The sequence below is a fragment of the Scaptodrosophila lebanonensis genome, unplaced genomic scaffold, assembly GCF_003285725.1.
Source record: "Scaptodrosophila lebanonensis strain 11010-0011.00,11010-0021.00 unplaced genomic scaffold, SlebRS2 tig00000165-arrow-arrow-pilon, whole genome shotgun sequence".
In the NCBI taxonomy this organism is placed as follows: domain Eukaryota; kingdom Metazoa; phylum Arthropoda; class Insecta; order Diptera; family Drosophilidae; genus Scaptodrosophila; species Scaptodrosophila lebanonensis.
The window spans coordinates 705437-723186 of record NW_022060599.1 but is presented as its reverse complement, the minus strand read 5'-3'; the positions used below and the strand labels follow the sequence as shown (position 1 = coordinate 723186).

The 17750-nt window shown below is 39.6% G+C and overlaps 1 protein-coding gene across 2 annotated transcripts in view; it reads right to left on the bottom strand.

The window, feature by feature from the left end:
• Positions 1-17750, bottom strand: part of LOC115629836 (integrin alpha-PS2) — a 62930-nt gene that overhangs the window by 9565 nt on the left and 35615 nt on the right. For both annotated transcript variants that reach the window (XM_030526412.1, XM_030526413.1), the window contains exon 5: positions 15915-16041. In XM_030526412.1, the coding sequence (XP_030382272.1) occupies positions 15915-16041 (127 nt within the window). The remainder of the gene's footprint in view (positions 1-15914; positions 16042-17750) is intronic.

The window sequence follows — 17750 nt, the reverse complement described above, 5'->3', positions numbered from 1 at the left end:
ACTTAAACTTGAAGTTGAGTTAGCGTTGAAGGAAGTGAATTGTCAGTCACTTTGCCAGCAATAATTTACATAATTTCATAAGCGAAATGTTTACACAAGTCAACAGCCAGGCATCGGATCGATAGGCTGCCAGTCCTGAGCTGTGCATCGAAGGGGACATCGGAGGGGCAATGGGCAATGGCAACAATAAATTGCACATAATTATCGCAACAATGCAATAAATCGGGCCATGATTTGTCAGAGGATCGAAGCCAATGGCAAGGCAGGCTTTATAGCTGCACGCAAGCTGCACTCAATGCAATAAATATTGTGATTTAATCAGCTACAGCTCATGTTATTTTCTTCAAAAACAGCGAATTGGATCGAATATAAACATACTTGTATGGTATATTAAATACATCCATAAGTAACTATAGAGTGCTTTTATATTTTAATCAGAGATCGTTGATCCTATAATCATTGTTAATTTTTCTTAAAATGGGTTAAAAATATTTCAATTCTCTAACAAAAACTTATCGAATCAAAACCAAAAAATTAAATTCAACATTCTTGAGAACAACAATGAGTATAATACATATATAGTAAAATTTTGTAGGCAAGCTTTTTGTGGCTTATTTAGACTAACGAGCTAGCAATAGAAAGATGTATTGGAATACTATTTGGAGCCACTGTTTTAAGGATTAGAGAGAATGGGCAGAGCCTTGGGGCCAAGCAAAAACGGTCTGTCTGTGGAGCATGGAGCTGACAAACGGACGGGCGTGCCACAAGCTTTGGATTGAAAAGAAAATACAATAAACTACACACATACACACATACACACACAGACTACCTTCAGATATATTCAAGCGGCAAACAAAGGCTCCAAAAGTGACCACAAAGGGGCACCAACAGCAGCGGCAAAGACCAAGCAAAGCCAGACAGCAACAGCAACAGCAACGGCAATGGCAGCAGCAGCAATTGCAGCCGTCACATCCTTTTTTCTTTTTTTTTTTTTTCTTTTGCTGTAGTTGTTGTTGCTGTTGGCCTTTTGTTTGCACAACTGTCCATTGTCCATTGGTGCGACTGTCCGCAATGTTTGCTACCAAATAAAAATCACGCAATGCCGCGATGAGGCAGCACCAGCAGCAGCAACAGCAGCAACATGTCGCCTGGCGACTTTTTTGCGGCAACAGCAACAGCAACGACGAAAAAATCAGCAGCCAGATCGTGCGTTTGATCAAATTAAACGATAACAATTTGTCTCCGAAGTGTTTCAATTTGAGCGTTGAGGCAGCAGAGGCAGCAGCTACAGCAATAGCAACAACAATGGCAACATGTTGCTGTTGCTGTTGGCGTGTCGCTGACGATCGTTCCATTGTTGTTGCTGTTTGTGTTGCTGTTGCTGTTGCTGTTGTCGTGGCCAACAGCGCATAAGTCAACTTTTAAGGCACAGTTGACACAAACACACACACGCACACACACACATGCACACGCATACACACTAACACATCGTCACACATTGTAGTGAAGTTGTAGTAATTCCCATAATAAAATCGCCCCCGTCTTGAATTACAATTAGTTTGGTCAGCGCACTATGGGCCAAAAGAGTATCATTATATTCATAAATCTATGCTTGAATGGCGTTATGAATATCGAAATTATATTTGATTCCAACTGCCTAAGAAAGCTGATTGAAATTATACTATTGGTGGAAATTCAAAGTCAGCTGAAGTTGTTCCCAATTTTTATAGGAAACTTTTAAGCTATGTAACGACGCTGGCGGCGAATATCGTAAATTAAATTGCATTCCCTTAGTCAAGCAGTTCATTGGCTATTTATGTTTACGCACTGCTTGTTTAGTTACGGTTTGAATTGGCGATTCGTCTTAGCGCCAACTGCCTATGATCGCATTTTTTATTATTCTTGCCTTAGCAGACGAAACAAACAAATTTTCCATAATTGTTTTTATATATGTACAAAAAAAAAATTATTTTCTGCAGCCGCACGGCTATCGGCCACCTATGGGTTATTTTCAGTATTGCTCAGTGGCAATATTTGCTAGTTGTCAGTGGCCCTTTCTTCAACCTTGACCTGTCAAAGGGAGATTGTCAGAAGAGGGGGTGAAGCAATTTCCGCAAAGAAAAGTTTTCTTGCGTAGCCTCGGCATCCGGATACTTTCTTTTCGCTTGAAGATCGCATGGGAGCAGGTTGTGCCCAATATACTCTGGCTGGCAAATATATGGTCATACATATAGTATAACCTATAGTCCGTTTCAAATTCGGCTGGGCCAAAGCGTTAAGCCTGCTGCAACAAATTTGGAGAATTTGCAGTAATCTTTCACTTCAATTGTGTTAGCAAAAGGAATTCTGCCTGGTGCCACTTCCGGATATCGGGTAAATTTTACTTTTTCCGTTTATTCGCATATAAAATGCAAAAGCTAATGCTATTTCTTCATTGTACATTGTTTTCGTGCAGAATTGGCACTTAATAAAAAGTCCAATCCCCATAAAGGGCATTAACCTTTGCTTATCGCTTTGATGGGCACTTGCTAGAGCGACGACTAGGAAAAGGGAAGTGCACGGGAGAAGGAGGCGTGCTAGAAACGAGATCGGCGCTTCGCTCAGGCCACTGGAACGGCGAAAAGAATCACCGCCTCAGTTGCGTGGATCATATCCGATATGACGGTCGTCGGCTTAAGCTAGGGCACCTGTTTTTTTTGTTGCGTTTCCGTGCACCGAAAAGGTGGCGAAGCCCCAGGTGGCTTTAGTGAAGAGGGCCTGCGTAAAAAAAAAAAAAAAAAAAAAAAATTTATAAAAACTATATATATGTAAAACTATACACAAATGTGGGCCCTGCAAAAACAACAAAAAAAGTGCAACCGAGAGAACTAGGCATTTATTTTTTTTCTATTCTTTCGTCTTATATTCTTTTTTTTTGGGTCGTATACGGCCTTATACTTAAATTGATCTATATCCGATGTGAGCAAAGCAGCACGGCCGGGTGTGTAGAGAGGGAAAAAAAAAGAAATAAGTGAAAACCAAAGAGAAAAAAAAGAAAAGAGAAGGCAACAAAAAAAAAAGGCAAAACAACAAATAAAAACCCCTTTGACTATACGTTTCGAAATAAAATTTTATTAAGCATGGCGACAAGTGAAGGTATGAAAAGTGCATGTTTTTAAAACCAAAATTTCAACATAAAATTTTACAAACAAATTAAAAATCATAATTAATGTGCATGTAAGCAGCAACGAGCCTATGCAGAGCGCCTCAACGGAAAGATCTTTCGACGTTGGACGACAACTGTAAGTAGAACCGTTTGAATTTTATTTACTTTCATGCAGAAGAGCACGCGTACAAAAACAAAAAAAAAAAATAAATAAAACACCTGTTCATATGCGTCATATGTCTGCCTGCTGGCCATGTAAAGTCTAATTTCCGCATTATTATTATTTTTTTTTAAATCACCGTAATAACGTTATACTTGATTGCGGTCATTACTTACTTAAATTTATGGCCAATCTTTACAAAAAAAAAAAAAAAGCGATGCAAGAATTTATAACACTTTAAATATCAACACTTTCTCTTACATCAAATTTTTTTCCTATTATATTACGATCCATTTCAATTATTAACCATCTCTTACAGCCAAGCCGTTGCTTTACTCACCTTGCTCAATTTATATTTACACTAGTATTTTAAGGCAGTCATATGTTTACCTATTCTGCTACTGGCTACGAATCCAGTGATAATTAGCTTTAGATTTCTATTATCGGTTAATGTACGGTCACTTTTTTTTGGAATTCCTTGAAAATTATGATTTTAGTTTTTAATAAAAAGTTTATAATGTTCGCTTAAATTCCGCCTAACATTGATTTCCGCTAGCCACAGCATGTAGAGGTTCAAAGGGGTCATTTGCCTAATTGTTTTTGGATATAAATGACCAAGGATGGGTGGGCCAATACTTCCTCAACACCATCAGGGGAATACCAGAGGTGTGTTCACTTGTGTTACGTGGTCTGCCAACCCGCGATCCTTTTGTTAGTCATATTCATGTATATCTTTACCGGTTTTTTTTTGGCTTCCCCACAGCACGCTTTAACTCTAAATAATAAGCTTAATGAAAGGCCGTATGATTGGAGAGACCTCGAACACCACCCACTAGCCGACGAGCCCGAGCCGGAACATATAGCGTGCGCTCTCCAACATACACACACCATCTCGCCTACTCTACTGGGATATGTCCTATACCCGTTACAGTTATAATTTCATTTATTATTATGGCGCCCAACGTGTGGAGCCCAACTTTTAGTTGTCAATTTTATTTCGTATTTTTGGCTTTCAAATGTTAGGCTTCACAAGAACATAAATATGACTGATACACTTTTTATTCTTTTCTGCAGTAAAATCTTTAGTCTTTTCCAACAATAGCTTCTCGTACGTTAGTCGCAATTAAATTTCTTTTTCCCTTTTGTAGTTTAGCTACATTTTTGTTTATCGTTATCGCTATGTTTTCTTTTAATTGCAACTATCGTAAGGAAAAATAAATCTCTTTTAACGTCATTTAGGTATATTTAGCAGTTAGACGCATTGGACTGCAGGGGATTGGTTCTCTACAGAGGGTACGCCTGACCACGGCTACTGTTTAAATTGCAATGACACTGTATATCTATAACCATTTCTTCTGTCCTTTCTTGTGTACCGCTTTGGTGACTGTCAGACGCATAGGAATACTGGTGAATAGTTTCTTTGAAATGTCAGCAGGCCACGGCTGATAGGAATTAAAGCGATACCAATTCCTTTTTCTATTTTTATTATATGAGTTTCTGCAATTAGACGCATAGGAATTCAGTACGATCGGCTTTAAGAGCTGACTACTGACCACGGATAATGTAGGCATTCAAATAGTAAAAAAGTTCAATATCATTGGTTTCTAAAGACTTTTTGTTTGCGTTATGGGGTGCTTAGGAATACAGGCTGGGTTAATTTTCTGTAATTGCCGCCTGGCCACGGCTCATAATGAAGACAAGGTCACGTAGGTTTGGCATCAGAATAACACCGTCATACCGGCCAAGCGTTGGCTTGCGTTGAGTTTGGCGTTGTTGTTCTTACGACAAACACCAGTGTTCTTTCCTCTTACCCCGCTTTGGGAAGCAGACACATACGTACACAGGCTGATAAACACTGATAAGAATCTCTACATATGCTGTTGGTTAAGCGTGAAATCATAGACTTTTGGTTTTTGATCGTTACCGTTTCGCTATATTTATTTTTTTAGGTTTAATTTTTAGTTTTTCGCTTTTGGGTTTGTTGTACCTATATCTTAAGCTGCAGCAATAGTTTTGTTGACGTGCAGACAACAACAACATTTCTTTTTTGGTTTTGTTGACATTTTAGTTTCGCTGTTTTGATTTGGGATTTTGTTTTGCATTTATTCTTGCAAGTGTTTTGCTTGCATATGCATTGAAGTATTAATAGTAGCTTCGAGATGCCACTAAATCGGTCTACAGAAACCAGTGCCGAATCGGCAACTGACCTTTGCTTTTTATGCAAGGGCAACTTACAGGATTTGGAAACACATAGGGTGACTTGTGGACACATATTCCATAAGGCATGCATTACAACGCATTTCCATGCCTCAAATTTATGTCCCGTTTGCAGAGAGGTTTGCATAAGTAAGCCTTTGGCAAAGCCAACAACTTCGGCTTACAACACAAGGGCACAATCTCGACAACAAGGTTCGGCTAGCACGTCCAGTGAGGCAAGGCGAACTAGTGTTAGTCCAAGCCCACCTAATACCGTCAACCTCAGTACTGTTGGTAATTCAAGCCTTTCTCCTGAGGTCGGAGCAGCGATTGCAGAAGCTGTTAAAGCAATGCAGACTGGATTAATGCTGGAGTTAACTGGTCAGATAGGGAGATTACTACAAGAAAATCTTGCAGCTCAATTGTCAGCTGCACCAGCGGCAGCCACACCAGCGGCCCCTGCAGCAACGGCAGAATCAAGAAACATATCGTTAGAAATACCAGATCAGACCGCTTCTTTGCAACAACTATTGGGCATTGGCTCTAACAATGCCATTAACATACCATCAACGGCACCTCCTAATGCATCGCCTCGTTCGATCAATTCTAGCTTGTTGAGTAGACCCGATAAAGTTGGCCAAATCATTACTAGCTGGAAACTTAGATTTTCTGGTGAACGCAGTAGTTTGTCTATTGATAATTTCTTATACCGGGTTGAGGCTTTGACTCATCAAACTTTGGAAGGAAATTTCGATTTATTATGCGGAAATGCTAGTACGCTGTTTGAGGGAAAAGCTAGCGATTTCTTCTGGCGTTTTCACAAGTCCAGTGGACATATACGTTGGCCAGAGTTATGCGCGGCCTTACGCAAACAATTTAGGGACACTCGCACCGACGTGGATATCCGCGAATTAATACGCGATAGGAAGCAGCGCGAGAAAGAAAGCTTTGATGCATTTTATGATGCGATTGTGCTGCTGACTGACCGTTTGCAAACTCCACTGTCGGAGCAAACGTTAGTTGAGGTTTTGAGGCGCAACTTGAAACCAGAAATTCAGCATGAAATTTTGAATCTGCAGATCAACTCTGTTGAGCAGTTGCGGGAAATTTGTCGCAGGCGCGAATGCTTTTTGGAAAGCATTAATCGCACGCAGACTTATCGTAAAGCACTTCCGTTCAGAACTAACGTAGCTGAAGTAGTCAATGGAGGTAATTGGGAAGAGGCTTCTGAGTTTGGGGAAGACGAAGTTCCTTTAGATATAGAAGCGTTAGCATTAGTCTGTTGGAACTGTAGGAAGGAGGGTCACCGCTATCAGGACTGTATTGCCAAAAGAAAAGTGTTTTGTTATGGTTGTGGAGTGGCAAATACCTACAAGCCATCATGTCAGCGATGCTCAAAAAACGCGAAAGCGAGCACCCAAGGCAGTCGACCGCCTCAGATCGCTCACCATTCTCGGTCGACAAACACGGAGTTGTAGACCAGTATCATAATAAAATAAACTCAACTATTGTTGAAAATATACCGGACGTACCACATTTTGAGACTATGCCTGACATTACGTCATGCTGGCCTCACCGAATTCAGATTTTAAAAGAATCCGCCAACTTTCCAACGTATCTTCATCCTGGTAAACGTTCGCGCAACACAGCTAGACTTAAATCTTTTTGGCATGCAGCGAAAGTTATCTCGGCTATTGGCAAAAATGCTAAGGACCAACGTCCGTATGCAGATATTAAAATATTAGGTCGAGTTGTTTCAGGCTTATTAGATACAGGAGCATCAATGAGCTGTATTAGTGGACAATTGGCCCAGGAAGTTATACGTAGCAAGATAGGACTCAAAAAGATTCTTGGCAACGCTTGCACTGCGGACGGCAGTAGTCAAACAATTTTGGGACGAGTGACATTACCAATTGAATACAATGATAAGAAAAAGAACATTGTATTCCATATAATACCTTCTCTTAGTCAAGACTTATACTTGGGCATAGACTTTTGGAACAGTTTTGGGTTACTTCCATCTAATTTGCAATTGGCAGAAGTAGATAGGGGTACACACAATTTGACTTTGGCTCAGCAATCGGAATTGCAGAATGTTATAGCGCAGTTTCCATCGTTTGCCGTAGCTGGTTTAGGTAAAACACATTTAGTATCTCACTCTATAGATGTGGGCAACGCCAAGGCAATAAAGCAAAGACATTTTCCAGTATCGCCAGCGGTTGAAAAACTTTTATATGCTGAGGTCGATCGATTGTTGAAGCTAAATGTCATTGAGGAGTCAGACAGTGCCTGGTCCTCGCCTGTGGTGTTGGTCCAAAAGCCTGGCAAAGTGCGGCTCTGCTTAGACAGTAGAAAGGTGAATGCAGTTACGCAAAAGGATGCATATCCTTTACCACAAATTGATGGCATACTAAGCAGGCTACCAAAGGCAATGTTCATAACGAGTTTGGATTTAAAAGATGCTTTTTGGCAAATCCCACTCGATACCGCATCTCGCGACAAAACCGCTTTTACCATACCAGGTAGACCTTTATATCATTTTAAGGTCATGCCATTCGGGCTCTGCAATGCTCCTCAAACCATGTCCCGCTTGATGGACAAGGTAATACCAGCGGCTCTGAGGAATGAGGTGTTTATATATCTGGATGATTTATTAGTGGTTTCAGATAGTTTTCAGGCGCATATGCATGTTTTGCGCAAAGTAGCTTCTTGCATACAGGCAGCCGGCTTGACAATAAATTGCGAAAAAAGCAATTTCTGTATGCGTAGCGTAAAATACTTAGGCCACATAATCGGAGAGGGAGTAATACGCACAGACCCTAGCAAAGTGTCAGCGATTGTAGATTTTCCTTTACCTCAGAATTTAAGGGCGTTAAGGCGTTTCCTTGGTATGGCCGGATGGTATAGAAAGTTTATAAACAACTTTGCTGGAGTCACTGCTCCACTAACAGATTTGCTGAAGCAAAAGCGTAAATTTACTATGTCTGTCGAAGGAGAAAAAGCGTTTGAAACTTTAAAATCAATGCTTAGTTCTGCTCCACTTTTGATCAGTCCCGATTTTTCCAAACCTTTTTACTTACATTGCGATGCAAGCAAGACAGGAGTAGGTGGGGTTCTTGTACAAAAGTCAGAAGCAGGAGACGAAATGCCGATTGCATTCGTATCTAAGAAATTAAACAAGGCCCAAAGAAATTATTCTGTCACCGAGCAGGAATGTTTGGCAGCCATCGTATGTATCAAACGATTTCGTCCGTATGTTGAAGGGCATGAATTTACAGTCATTACCGATCATGCCTCTTTAAAATGGCTTATGTCGCAAACCGATTTACATTCCCGTTTAGCGCGTTGGTCGTTAAAACTGCAGGGTTTTCGATTTAATATTGAGCATCGAAAAGGCAAATTAAATATTGTGCCAGATGCGCTGTCACGCGTAAACGAGGACGAATTAGCAGCAATTGACTATAATAAGGGCCTAATTGTAAATTTGGACTCAGAACATTTTAAGTCAGCTGATTATCTGGATATGGTCGAGTCAGTTAAAGCCAACAATGACCAGTTTCCGGACTTGAAGGTGGTTGACAATATGCTGTATAGGCGCACCGTGCATACAACGGGTGATCAGCTACACGACAATTATGCTTGGAAATTGTGGATACCTAAGAACTTGGTCGAGGAAGTACTCCGCAATGCCCATGACAATCCGTTAGCATCACATGGCGGGATCCATAAAACGTTGGAACGAGTCCGGCGTTACTATTTTTGGCCTGGTCTTGTTGATGATGTCAAGACGTACGTAAATGCTTGCGAAACTTGCAAGATGACAAAAGCACCGAATTTTCCGATGCGACCACCTTTGGGCAAACCTGCGGAGTCTGAGAGATTTTTCCAACGTTTATACGTTGACTTTTTAGGTCCATATCCTCGGTCACGCAGCGGAAATATTGCCATCTTCATTGTTTTAGATCATTACTCTAAATTTGTTTTTCTGAAGGCAGTAAGGAAATTGAATGCAGAAACGGTTGTTAAGTACATGCAGCAAGAATTGTTTCATACATTTGGGGTGCCCGAAACTATAGTATCGGATAATGGTTCCCAGTTTAAATCTGAAGCATTTCAAAAATTCTTGCGGGAAAACAAAATTTTCCATTCACTTACAGCGGTGCATTCGCCTCAGGCAAATGCTTCTGAGCGCGTGAATCGCTCAGTTATAGCAGCCATCCGTTCGTATATTCGTCCAGATCAAAAAGACTGGGATGAAAGTTTGAGCAGTATCTGCTGCGCTTTACGGTCTGCTGTCCACTCTGGCCTCGGCACAACACCTTATTACATGGTCTTTGGTCAGCATATGATTACTTCAGGTTCAACGTACAAGTTGCTTAAAACGTTGCGCCTTATTGAGGATAGAGCGGTTGTTTTCTCAAGAGAGGATTCGCTCGATATTGTGCGCAGTAAGGCGCTTGAGACAATGAAGAAACAGCAGCAGAAGAACGAAAAAATCTATAATTTGCGGTCGCGTGAGGTTTCTTATTCAGTTGGACAAGAAATCTTCCTTAGAAATTTTAAACAGAGTAATTTTCCAGCCGGATACAATGCAAAGTTAGGACCAGCTTTTGTGAAAGCGAGAGTTCGACGTAAACTTGGAAATTCTTATTACGAGGTCGAAAATTTGCAAGGGAAAATACTGGGTCGTTATCATGCGAAAGACTTGCGTCAGTAAGAATTTGTTTTCTTGCAGCGTCTGGTGTTTTCAATCTTGCGTTTGCTTTGAAACCCAAGATTGAATTTAGCAGGGGGGAATTTGTAACGACGCTGGCGGCGAATATCGTAAATTAAATTGCATTCCCTTAGTCAAGCAGTTCATTGGCTATTTATGTTTACGCACTGCTTGTTTAGTTACGGTTTGAATTGGCGATTCGTCTTAGCGCCAACTGCCTATGATCGCATTTTTTATTATTCTTGCCTTAGCAGACGAAACAAACAAATTTTCCATAATTGTTTTTATATATGTACAAAAAAAAAATTATTTTCTGCAGCCGCACGGCTATCGGCCACCTATGGGTTATTTTCAGTATTGCTCAGTGGCAATATTTGCTAGTTGTCAGTGGCCCTTTCTTCAACCTTGACCTGTCAAAGGGAGATTGTCAGAAGAGGGGGTGAAGCAATTTCCGCAAAGAAAAGTTTTCTTGCGTAGCCTCGGCATCCGGATACTTTCTTTTCGCTTGAAGATCGCATGGGAGCAGGTTGTGCCCAATATACTCTGGCTGGCAAATATATGGTCATACATATAGTATAACCTATAGTCCGTTTCAAATTCGGCTGGGCCAAAGCGTTAAGCCTGCTGCAACAAATTTGGAGAATTTGCAGTAATCTTTCACTTCAATTGTGTTAGCAAAAGGAATTCTGCCTGGTGCCACTTCCGGATATCGGGTAAATTTTACTTTTTCCGTTTATTCGCATATAAAATGCAAAAGCTAATGCTATTTCTTCATTGTACATTGTTTTCGTGCAGAATTGGCACTTAATAAAAAGTCCAATCCCCATAAAGGGCATTAACCTTTGCTTATCGCTTTGATGGGCACTTGCTAGAGCGACGACTAGGAAAAGGGAAGTGCACGGGAGAAGGAGGCGTGCTAGAAACGAGATCGGCGCTTCGCTCAGGCCACTGGAACGGCGAAAAGAATCACCGCCTCAGTTGCGTGGATCATATCCGATATGACGGTCGTCGGCTTAAGCTAGGGCACCTGTTTTTTTTGTTGCGTTTCCGTGCACCGAAAAGGTGGCGAAGCCCCAGGTGGCTTTAGTGAAGAGGGCCTGCGTAAAAAAAAAAAAAAAAAAAAAAAAATTTATAAAAACTATATATATGTAAAACTATACACAAATGTGGGCCCTGCAAAAACAACAAAAAAAGTGCAACCGAGAGAACTAGGCATTTATTTTTTTTCTATTCTTTCGTCTTATATTCTTTTTTTTTGGGTCGTATACGGCCTTATACTTAAATTGATCTATATCCGATGTGAGCAAAGCAGCACGGCCGGGTGTGTAGAGAGGGAAAAAAAAGAAATAAGTGAAAACCAAAGAGAAAAAAAAGAAAAGAGAAGGCAACAAAAAAAAAAGGCAAAACAACAAATAAAAACCCCTTTGACTATACGTTTCGAAATAAAATTTTATTAAGCATGGCGACAAGTGAAGGTATGAAAAGTGCATGTTTTTAAAACCAAAATTTCAACATAAAATTTTACAAACAAATTAAAAATCATAATTAATGTGCATGTAAGCAGCAACGAGCCTATGCAGAGCGCCTCAACGGAAAGATCTTTCGACGTTGGACGACAACTGTAAGTAGAACCGTTTGAATTTTATTTACTTTCATGCAGAAGAGCACGCGTACAAAAACAAAAAAAAAAAATAAATAAAACACCTGTTCATATGCGTCATATGTCTGCCTGCTGGCCATGTAAAGTCTAATTTCCGCATTATTATTATTTTTTTTTAAATCACCGTAATAACGTTATACTTGATTGCGGTCATTACTTACTTAAATTTATGGCCAATCTTTACAAAAAAAAAAAAAAAGCGATGCAAGAATTTATAACACTTTAAATATCAACACTTTCTCTTACATCAAATTTTTTTCCTATTATATTACGATCCATTTCAATTATTAACCATCTCTTACAGCCAAGCCGTTGCTTTACTCACCTTGCTCAATTTATATTTACACTAGTATTTTAAGGCAGTCATATGTTTACCTATTCTGCTACTGGCTACGAATCCAGTGATAATTAGCTTTAGATTTCTATTATCGGTTAATGTACGGTCACTTTTTTTTGGAATTCCTTGAAAATTATGATTTTAGTTTTTAATAAAAAGTTTATAATGTTCGCTTAAATTCCGCCTAACATTGATTTCCGCTAGCCACAGCATGTAGAGGTTCAAAGGGGTCATTTGCCTAATTGTTTTTGGATATAAATGACCAAGGATGGGTGGGCCAATACTTCCTCAACACCATCAGGGGAATACCAGAGGTGTGTTCACTTGTGTTACGTGGTCTGCCAACCCGCGATCCTTTTGTTAGTCATATTCATGTATATCTTTACCGGTTTTTTTTTGGCTTCCCCACAGCACGCTTTAACTTTAAATAATAAGCTTAATGAAAGGCCGTATGATTGGAGAGACCTCGAACACCACCCACTAGCCGACGAGCCCGAGCCGGAACATATAGCGTGCGCTCTCCAACATACACACACCATCTCGCCTACTCTACTGGGATATGTCCTATACCCGTTACAGCTATAAAGTGTAACTACTATGTGATAATAAAGACTATCAATCATGGGCATATACATATAGTACGGATATCAATCATATTGTGAGAGAATTGAAAGCCAAATTTTTTGAAATGTGGCTTAATCAATTTGCTGACCTCGAGTCGACAGATTCAGAAAGTTCACAAAAACAGGCATATCTTGATACTATTTCGACTTTATGGCAAAGCAAAAAGGCAAAAATCTATTTTTGGCCCACAGTGCCATGCAAGCTTAGGCCACAAGGCAAGGGCAGTAGCAACAACAAGAACAATTCAAGACAAGCATTAAACAAGTGAAGCAGCAGCAGCAGCAGCAGCAGCAGCAGCAGCAGCAGCAGCAGCTTTGAAGCAACTTTTAAACAGAGACCGGCACTTCAAGCGCACCTTTTCAACTTATTTTTATTCTTTTGTCCCCCCTCCCGCCCGCTCCATCACACTCACGTACTACTGTTGTTGCATTTGATCTGTGGAAGTTTTTACCCTTTTTTATTCGCCGTAACTATTAGTTTGGCATTTTGTGCGTTAAGTTGGTATTTATTGCTTTCAGTGATGTCGGAATGTGCCCAACTGTCATGATGAGGAGTTGTGGCTGTCACCGCGACAGCAATAACAACAACACCAAGCAAGAACCGATCGAAGGGTCGACAATGTTAGCATTGTTTCACATAATTTGTAATAGCAATTAATAATGCAACAGCAACAGCAACAGCTATATATGGCTAGCATCTAGAAATTGAGCAATCGCCATTGGAATTGTCCGATCGATCGCCAGTTCCAGTTGTAGCAAGTCAGCAGTCGCTCTACCCCAAATTACACTAAAGAGACAAATATACAGACTAAGCCCAGACATATGCTGTTGTCATTTGTGGCCCAGACAGTAAACAATGCCTATGGGGAATACTTAAGCTGCACACAAAGGGAAAAGTGTGGCGACAATTCTTAGATAGATTGGACATGAATTGAAACCACTTTCTTATTTCAAATTTGTTTACAAAATATTAGCAAATTTTAAATGAATCTTGTACTTGCTATAACTTATTTGATTAATCATAGAATTAGCTCTGATTATGCCAAATTTGAAATTATTTCTTTACTAAAGATCAATCTCTCTAGCATTACTATTCAGAAAGATCATTGACTAAGCATTTCAGACTAAGCTATGAAATGAAAACTTTTCCGCTTTCTTTCTAAATATTAAACATGTTTCTATGTGTTTGAAAGATGTCTTCTGCATCTAACAAGAAAAATAGTTGGAAAATCGAAATCAAACATCGCTTTTTTTGCTTTTTGAAAACCAATTACAGCTGAATAATACGAACCTTTACAATCTGAGCAGGTAAGTGCAAAATCTTGCTATATGACCATTTATATACGAATTTTGCTTTCAGAGTAATGTGAAAGATATGTTTAACAAAGCAGGACAGTTTATTTCGGAACGCAGATGCTTCCTAAAACCAAATATAATCGATAAGTTATTGTTCCTTAACAAAAACATATTCTTGTAATTGACTGATCTCTTTAGAAGTGAAATATGTATTAGCTGTTATATCTATAAAATAAAATATGGTTTTAAAAAACATTTCAATCGTTAAGAAAAATGCTAAGCGTTTGATTTTGGAGGATCCTTCTGTTTTCTTAAATGCATAAAATATATCTCGAGCAAACTCCACTGTACTTATCCACGAAATCAGTCGTACTATTACATACATATACTATAGTATATGTTTGTAGATATGTTTTGCATCTGTCTTGTCTAGTCTAAAAATAGGTTGGAACTACCATGTGCCGTGTGCCATGTGCTGATGCTGATGCTGATGCATAAGCCTAGGAAGCAATCGAGACACGGTTGGTGTGTATGTGTGTGTGTGTGTGTGGGATTCTATACGTAAATATATATGTATATACTCGTATGTTTGTAGGTATGCATGGAAGCATTTTAAAACACCAGAACAGGCGACTATGGCCGAGTATTTGTGAACTGAAAACTGCCGTATCGAAAGTTCAAAAGTTGCTGCGCTCTATTGCAGTTGTCCCAAAAATTTTGCTGTCTATGGGAACACACATATCTACATACATACATACATACATATGTACATGTATATGCATTTATATGTGCATGCATGGGGGCAGACGAACACAAATAAACACGTGTAACTAATGCACCTACAACATTCAAAAGAAAAACAGACTAATAGATATGTTTTCTGGCCGTACAGTCAACGGGAAAATTTATTCATGTCGCGCCGTTGAAGCTTCAAACAGTTGTCAGCAGAAAACAACAGACAATAAATCTAATAACATGGGAACCTGGCGGTGATCCCAATATTTCGAAATCAGCCAAAAGGCCGCGCAATGGCATCTCAAGTGTCAGAAATATAGTCGGGAATTGGTACAGTTGAGCCTTTCTTAAATGAGTCAATCGTTAGCTGAAAAGTTTCAAGTCTCGCCATCTGGATGGAAAATCTTAGCTTTCTACTAAAAACTTCTACTAAAATATTGTAGCATTTTTATTTTTTTTTAATATTGTTTTAAGATAAAGTCAATTATTAACTTCTTCAGCCATGTCTGTTCCAAAACGCATTACAATTCCACCACCTTATATAATATTTATATATCAAGATAGGCTTTTTCATAATTTTAGAATGGATTTAATATTTCTGCGAGCTTTTGAAACGCAAACAAAGAAGTTAAGTTCAAAAAGTGCCCAAAACTGTAAAAAGTTTGATAATTCAATTTAAAATCTTGTTCTTGACGGAAAAGGCGAATTAGAAAGCCGGCTTCTAAAGGAGAAACATTGAACATCCTTTACAAAAAAGGGAGAGTTGTGGGAATATCACCACAGTCAGCAGCAATCAGTGCCCGAAATGCACATTGTCATGTAATACTATACTCGTATGTGGCCAAGACAGGAATTGCCTTAAGTTATGGATCGGTCAGGTCAGTTAAAAGGATTCACACGCACAGAGGGCTGATATCGAAACGCCCCCACAGATCAAGTTACTTGTGACATTCGGACCAAGGGGGAAAAGGTACATAAGTACCTTACGAGTATGGGTATGGGTATGGTTGGCCATCATCATCGTTCATTTAGGCCTCGACCCACTTACTTGTGCGACAGGGGGAGACCTCGTGGAACTGCTGGAAGTTGTGGGATGTGAAGCAGGTTCCGACCGGATCAAAGCGGAGCGCCGACGATGGACTCATCGAGTGGAAGACGTAACGTGGAGCGCATGCCTGAAAATAAACATTATGGAAATTATTTAACAATTCGAAACAATGGACACGCACAAGTATGTGCATTATAAGTACTATATACTATATCGTATGAACCTGTAGTATGCATGAATGTGTATTTATATTGTAGCGCTCATAGATGCTATAAAACAGCGAATGAAACGCACCAAAAATGGCTAAAACGAATTATATCGGCATGGCCATGGACATGTTTTCTCTTAGCCACAGTTGCCAGGCGATGCCAAGCCATGCCATGCCATGGGCCATGGGCCACGGGCCGTATGCCTCGCTCTTATAGTCTGGGTATATATATTTTTATAATGTATAAATGGCTGGCAGTTGGACATAAAACACACAACCCAACACAATACAGCGCCAGCCAACTTGCTGAGCATCGCGGCTCGGTCGCGGCCACACCAAATATGGTTGGCATGCAGTTGAGATGCCTGCCTTCCTGCCTGTCTTCTTGCCTTCCTGTCTGCCTTGCTGCTTGCCGATCTGCCAGGCTACCGATCTGCCAACTTGTGAAGTTATACGCACAATGGGCCTAACCCGCCGCAATGTTCCGCAATCAAACAAATAACAGCTTGCAATGAACCCGATTTGACAACAAAGTTCCATGAATTGCGAGAGTTTTATTTAAACGTCTCTGTTTTGAAAAAGAAGCATAAACCTCATTCGAAATCACCGATATCAGGCGATATTGCAGTGAAATGAAACCGATTTGAAAACAGAGTTCCATGAATTGCGAGAGTTTTATTTAAACGTCTCTGTTTTGGAAAAGAAGCATAAACCTTTTCCGAAATCATCGATATCAGGCGATATTGCAGTGAAATGAAACCGATTTGAAAACAAAGTTCCATGAATTGCGAGAGTTTTATTTAAACGTCTCTGTTTTGAAAAAGAAGCATAAACCTCATTCGAAATCACCGATATCAGGCGATATTGCAGTGAAATGAAACCGATTTGAAAACAAAGTTCCATGAATTGCGAGAGTTTTATTTAAACGTCTCTGTTTTGGAAAAGAAGCATAAACCTCATTCGAAATCACCGATATCAGGCGATATTGCAGTGAAATGAAACCGATTTGAAAACAAAGTTCCATGAATTGCGAGAGTTTTATTTAAACGTCTCTGTTTTGGAAAAGAAGCATAAACCTCATTCGAAATCACCGATATCAGGCGATATTGCAGTGAAATGAAACCGATTTGAAAACAAAGTTCCATGAATTGCGAGAGTTTTATTTAAACGTCTCTGTTTTGGAAAAGAAGCATAAACCTTTTCCGAAATCATCGATATCAGGCGATATTGCAGTGAAATGAAACCGATTTGAAAACAAAGTTCCATGAATTGCGAGAGTTTTATTTAAACGTCTCTGTTTTGAAAAAGAAGCATAAACCTCATTCGAAATCACCGATATCAGGCGATATTGCAGTGAAATGAAACCGATTTGAAAACAAAGTTCCATGAATTGCGAGAGTTTTATTTAAACGTCTCTGTTTTGAAAAAGAAGCATAAACCTCATTCGAAATCACCGATATCAGGCGATCTTGCAGACCGGGTTGCGTGACTCTAGCTTTTATTTTTGCAGAGATTCTTGCGATTATACGGATCAACTCGTCTTGTCATGCTGGTGAATAATCAAAAAATCCTGTTGCAACATTATGAAAAAAGTATTTTAAATAACGTTCATTTATTATAAATATTGG